General features: G+C 32.9%; 1 protein-coding gene across 1 annotated transcript; it reads right to left on the reverse strand.

Moving 5' to 3' along the window:
* Nucleotides 1-1,343: 1,343 nt before the first annotated feature.
* Nucleotides 1,344-3,812, reverse strand: LOC107821674 (putative xyloglucan endotransglucosylase/hydrolase protein 32). Its single transcript, XM_016648105.2, has 4 exons — nucleotides 3,479-3,812; nucleotides 3,128-3,228; nucleotides 2,831-3,048; nucleotides 1,344-2,099 (listed from the first exon to the last, which is right to left on the reverse strand). The coding sequence occupies exons 1-4, from the start codon at nucleotides 3,681-3,683 to the stop codon at nucleotides 1,733-1,735; spliced, it is 891 nt and encodes a 296-aa protein (XP_016503591.1). The 5' UTR covers nucleotides 3,684-3,812; the 3' UTR covers nucleotides 1,344-1,732.
* Between the last annotated feature and the right edge of the window lie 2,648 nt (nucleotides 3,813-6,460).

A 6,460-nucleotide genomic window follows, 5' to 3' on the forward strand; every position in this document is an offset into this window, starting at 1 on the left:
GATATCTCGATTCGTTTCGGCAGCATATCAGTGATTAGCGAAAAGGAAGATTTTTACCTTTCTTAGAATTGTACTTAGGGTAAACTCCCCTACTATATAAAGGGGAAGTTTATTATTCAATAAACACTTAATAACACGCATACCAAGGCAATATACATCTGTTTTCTCTGCTTCTAAAAGTTAATCAAAGTTCTTAATTTTGCTCATAGTTCTTCCTAAGTGTTTGACTCCGAACCGAAAGCAAGCTACTTTTTAAGCTTATAACCGAGCCCAGGCTCAATATTACTACTGGTTTGGCTGTTTATTCTATTTTTAATTTGCTTATCTAACGTCACTAATCACTTGTATTGAATTAGTCCATATATTCTTAAAACAACGTATAAATTTAATTGTTATTCATTTTTAAGGGTAAATAACGTGGAAAGATGAAAAGTGGTATAGTACTAAACAATAACATTTCCACGTAGTGAAGCTTGGACTCTTTAATTTATGTACATACATTCTCTTGTGCTTTTGAACCATTTGTAATAAAAATAAAATTATAACTATGACCCTAGGAATTGAATTAAGTTCATTTGATCCCCAATGGTCCCTAGTGTTATATGTAACGAATGTTGGGTTGTCAAAGTTCAACATATCCACAAAACAAGTTTGTTGCAGAGATACAGATGATATGATGAATATGCGGTCATACAAAATTAAATAAGATATTAAAATAATCACATTTGCTAGTAGACGCGAGTTGAAAATATTGAGGATAAATGAGATATTGACCTATTGATGCACTGGTTTCTAGGGGCGAACTAGACCTAAAATAGCATAAAAGATAGTGGTGTTGAAAGATCTACAAATTATTCCATGGAATCAATTCAGGCTTCACTAAAGATACGATACAATTGAGGAAAACTATTCATATAGATGAAATCTACTAGTTGGAAATAGACTTTTGACTTATTAGAGAACCTCGGTTCTAATATTATTATTATTCCTAAAAAAAATTATTTTGGTATGATGATATGAGTTGAGTTTATAGAAAAAAGTAAGGGTTTATATAGCCAACACTAACTTGTTTGAGACTAAGTTATAATTATTATTGTTGTTGTTGCTAGTAATTTTCATAAACCAACAAGTTCGAATAATTTTTATTATGTCATTTTTTTTGTTTGTTAAATGTTTTAAGAACGGGCGTTCGAAATGGAAGTCACATGTAATCTAACAAATTATGGACAATAAAGATGTAACTGGCATAAACATAAACAATAATATATTCAGTACGTTACTCCTAGAGATGTGATGTCCAAAAAGGGACTACACGTAACAAGAACTGATGGAGGAGAAGAAGATACAAAACACTTTTGCTTTAATTTATTGAGAAATAACAAAGTGAATGCACTTCTCGTTTTGTCTATATATGCTAATAAAATTGGTAAATTAATATTTCACCAAAATTACACAAATAAAAAGACACACCATTTTCATCCCTTTTGTATTTTTGCCTTTTGGAGGATATAGGCTTGGACGCTCAACTACTCCAACAATTGCTATTAACAAAGTGGGACCCATCTCAAGACTCCTCCCCCATCCCCCCACCATACAATTCCCACACCCAATAAAAAAAATTAAAAAAAAGACAAAAAAAGAAGAAGGGTAGTTCGCACAAAATAGGATAATCCTATGAAAGATTGACACTTCCACCCATGTACTTTTACATCTCACAGCTTTTGCAGTTCGCTTAACGCCAGCATTCCGGTGTTAGGGAATGGTCTCTTTTGGAGTCTCGACAATAGTCATAAGCCAAGTAGTGACTATGAACCCAATTCATGGCTTGACGTTGTTGCCTGGTAAGGCCTCCGGACCTGGATGGTGAAGCGGACACGGGGTGGCACCATCGCGATGAATAGGCGGTGCAACCGCTTGCCTTAAAGTTCGTGAATTTCCCGTAGAATGGTTGGTACCTATAATCGGCTTTGTATTTTCCATCCTCAGTTGCCCAAGAAGATGCATCCCATATTGATCCATATAACCACATTGGCCTTAGTGGAAATGTTGCAATACTCTTCCTAGCATACCTCCTTATTGGCACATCATCCACAAGAAATCTGAACCAAAACCAATCAAATTAACAATATAATTAGTTTTCAGATTTAGGAAATTCTACGATAATAACAATAATAAAAAATTTAGTAAAATCTCATAAATGAAATCTGAGGAGGATAGCTGTTCGCAAACCTTATACCCACATTGTAAAGTTAGAGAACTGATAAACCCTCTGACAAATTTAGAAAATTCTATAAAATAAAATAACATGCAATTTTTTGCGTGTGTGTGGGCCTAATATATTTTGGACTCACATTCAATCTATGTGAGTGAAAAAAAAATGGTGGACCTTTTAGCTATTATGGAAAAAAGGACTACAACATGAATTTAATCCTTTAACATGGTCCCCTCGATACTAAAAAAAGAAATTGAAGTAATCAAAAAATATAACAGATGTCCTTAAATTCATTGGTGAGCAACCATGACTAAATTTAATTGGAGGACAACCATACTTTAGTGTCAAATGATTTTTGTCGGTAGAATATTTCCTTATCATTAAATTTACTTATACAGCCCGGTGCACAAAGCATCCAATATTCACATAGGGTTCAGAAAAGGCCGTACTCTAGCCTACCTTGATTTAAGTATAAATGGCTAATCCACTGCTCGAACACGTGACCTATAGATTACACAGAGACAACTTTGTCGTTGCTACAAGGCTCCCGTTGTATCATTAACTTTACTTCAATGAAATAAATAAGAGGATTCAAATGATAAATTAAGTAGTGCTTACATGATCTCTCTAGGACTCCACAAAATAGCATAGTGATGAAATTCCTTTGTTGGATCAAACCACAAATGAAACTTCATTTCTCTTCCTACAATTTTCCCATCTCCGCTTCCTCTAATATAAACATTGGTTTGCAATGTATAAGGCTTCCCAAATGTTGTTCCAAGAAATTCTATGTCCACTTCATCATGGTACCCTGGATGAGCTTCATTATTTGAAAGCTGCCATATATTCCACTCATTAATGAATTAAATCAACTAAAATGTACTAACTACAAATATATATAAGCGAAATTCTTACGTAAAAAGCTGTAATAACACCAGCAGTATAACCAGGTTGGAGTTTAATGGAAGCACCAAAATACCCTGATCGAAATGGTTTAATTGACTTGAATCCACTTCCTATATATCATCACCAAGAATATATCAATGAGGAGCAAGAATTTCCATAATACTACTAACTGAAATTAGCGACGGAAATATTCTGTAGCTAAACTGCAAAATCTGTTGCTAATGTTATTTAGCTACGGATTAGCGACAGATTATTAGAAAATTCTGTTAGCGATGGATTCGCCAGATTTTTTTGTAGTTACAAGAAATTAATTAGAAGTAGTAATACTATTCAAGTAAAGAAGGGAGTAATTAAAACTACCTGAATTTCTATCAAGCCAAATATTAATGCCATTATTATCTACATTTTGATGATTAGGGCCCCAAAGGTTTCTAAATCCTTGATAAAAGCTCATAGACCTAAACTTGGAACTTGGATAATAGCCAGGAGAAGGTGGCCAATAACCAGCATTTGTAGAAGGGACAACAATGAGCAAGAGAAGAAAATGGAGAAAAAAGATTGCCATTATTGAATTGAAGAAGGAAAATGATAGAGAAAAATTGAAGATTTAGTAAATGGAGCTTAGCTATTATACATATATATATGAATATGAATGCAGGTTAAAGACAAGAGAGTGTTGAAAGGAAGGTGTATATAGAAGGGGAAGAGCAATGGTGGTACAGTTTGATATAAATAAAAAAAGATGGGTGGACCCCAACATATATATTAGTAACAGTGTTAACACTAACTTCATTGGTTCTTTTTCTTTGTTTTCTTTTTTGGTTAAACAGTATGATATTTTCTCCTTTTGTCTCAACAAAGATTTGTATAATTTCTTTTGAACTTAAGAGTTTAAGAGGAGTTTAATTGAATCCCTTTCATCGACATATTCCAGGGTTCAATAATTTGGCTTATCATCGCGGAGCGGCTTTTTGCAAAAAAATGAAGGGAAAACTCAGTAAGATGTCGGAGAAGCAACAAATTATACTGTACATATATATAGGTAACAAATTTTATACATATAGTATATACTGTTTGAGTTTAGTGACGGAATCAGGATTTTATTAAGGGGATTTAAATATAACCGGAATAAACTCACCAAGAAGTCAACGGGTGTCAATACATAGTATATATACATAATTACAAAAAATTACCTAGCTACAAAGTGGAACTTTTCGGCAAAGAGGTGTCGGTTGACACCCGTTGAGTGCATGTGTCTCTGCCACTGATTGAGTTCCTTTTATATAAGAGAAACTTTAGTGGAAAAAAAAGTTGCTTTACTTTGCAGCTTTGAATCTCATGCATGGCATTCTAGAATTTTTTTTTAAAATCCATTCTCCATTATGTTTATATACCTGATGTTGGGATCGATATAATAAGGCATCATGAAAAAGCTAACAAGATAAACCTAAGACGACGGTAATTTTAGTTATGGTAGTATTCAAGGAAAACCTATGACATTATGCACTGCATTTTCAAGTTATTTCCTTTCATCTAATTGAAAAAATAGCGATTTGCAGAGAATGGTCATTTTTTAAACTTTAGAAGGGAAAAAACTTAGCAAATGAAGACAAATATGAGATGTGAAAAGGAAAAAAAAAGGAGGTAGACGAGAACGGTGTCTATTAAATGTGCTCCTTTCTTTATTTGTCCGTGTGTACTTTATATTTTTAATTTAAAAAAATGTAATATGGAAATAAAAAAGGAAAAAAAAAGAAAGATAAATGGAGCTCTCTAGAGATATAATGATTTATGTCTATCCTTCAATGAAAGCAACAGCAACAAGAGGCAATATTGGTGTATTGAGGGAGACACTCTTGCCTTTAAATTAAAGCAATAAATTAATGAAGTACGTATGTTTTTTAAAATCTTTTTGCCATTTCGGTAAGATTAAATTTACCCTTCTTTTTACTCTATGAATGTCAGTGTACTAGAAATGAAAGGACGAAAAGTGGGTCCATTTTCTGATTTGAGCAATGGTGATGTAAATATGGTGAATAATGATGTCTTTGATAATATTGGAACCTTTCTTTATGTGGTGGGATAAACAGGAGACCATTAAGGTTGATGGTGGAAAGTGGCAGAGCTAAATTTTATCTAAGGTGATAAAATATAAAAAAGTAAATATATTAAAAAAAATAATGAGAGTCAATATAAATATAAATTTTTGAGCTAGTTAAACAGTGTAATTTTCCCGCGAGTGGAATTTAATTGACAACCCTCAACACAAGGTGGTTCTGCAACCGGTAGTGGGATGAATATGATTCCTTTACTTTTTTTGTGTCGAGGGTCTATCGGAAACAATTTATCTGTCTTCTTAAGACAGGGGTAAAGTTCGTGTACACGCTATCCTCCCAGACTACACTTATAGGATTATATTGGGTTTGTAGTTATTGTTGTTTCTCTAAATTAGATGTCTTGGGATTGAGTTTCATGAATGTAATTTTTTTTTAGGGAGCGACTCCTCATTTAATAGGTTTTACGCGATGCGAATTCGGATTAGTCATAACTTCCCAGCGAATACCAAAGATAACAATAACAACAACAACAATAACAACAACAACAAACCCAATTTAATATCATACGTGAGGTCTGGAGAGGCTAGTGTATATACAGCTTTACCATTACTCTATAAAGGTAGAGAGACTATTTCCGATCGAATACCAAAGACAAGTGGGAAATAAAAAGAAAAAGGATGTATAGTAGGTTTCCTTATTGGGTCTACATTGGTGAATTTCATTTTCTTCGGGTACATATCAGTTCTTTATTTCAGATACAATGAATTATAATTTGATAGATAATTGTGAAAGTGAACCATAGTGCTATAGAGAGCGAGTGATTTAACTTTTTTTGCTACTTTAAAGTTGATTATATATTTATTTTATCTCCTCTTTCTAACATGCCTTCTTCTATACTGTCAAATTCTGTTTTCGGAACGTGGTGAGGTAGAATACAAGAAAAAAAAAATCTAAATAATTTTGAAGAATACAAGAGTGAAAAAAAATATAACGAAAACTGAAGAAAAGAAAGAAAAAAAAGTGCCAGCAAAAATAATAAAGATTATCAAAGTTAAAGAAACAATAGTAGTAATAAAATTAAAGAATAAGATAATATAATACTAGAATAATGATTAATACTGATTAATAAAATAGGGAGCGTATAAGGTGCGCTAAACTAGAACCATGATTTCCTACAGAAAAGAGAGAAATCGTTCGAATACCTACTAAACATCTACCCTAATACTCCACCTTCAAGTTCGCCTATTTAGGGTCATGTCCTAGGTGAGTTGAAGATGTGTCAAGT

The sequence above is a fragment of the Nicotiana tabacum genome, chromosome 10 (assembly GCF_000715075.1).
Source record: "Nicotiana tabacum cultivar K326 chromosome 10, ASM71507v2, whole genome shotgun sequence".
Lineage (NCBI taxonomy): Eukaryota > Viridiplantae > Streptophyta > Magnoliopsida > Solanales > Solanaceae > Nicotiana > Nicotiana tabacum.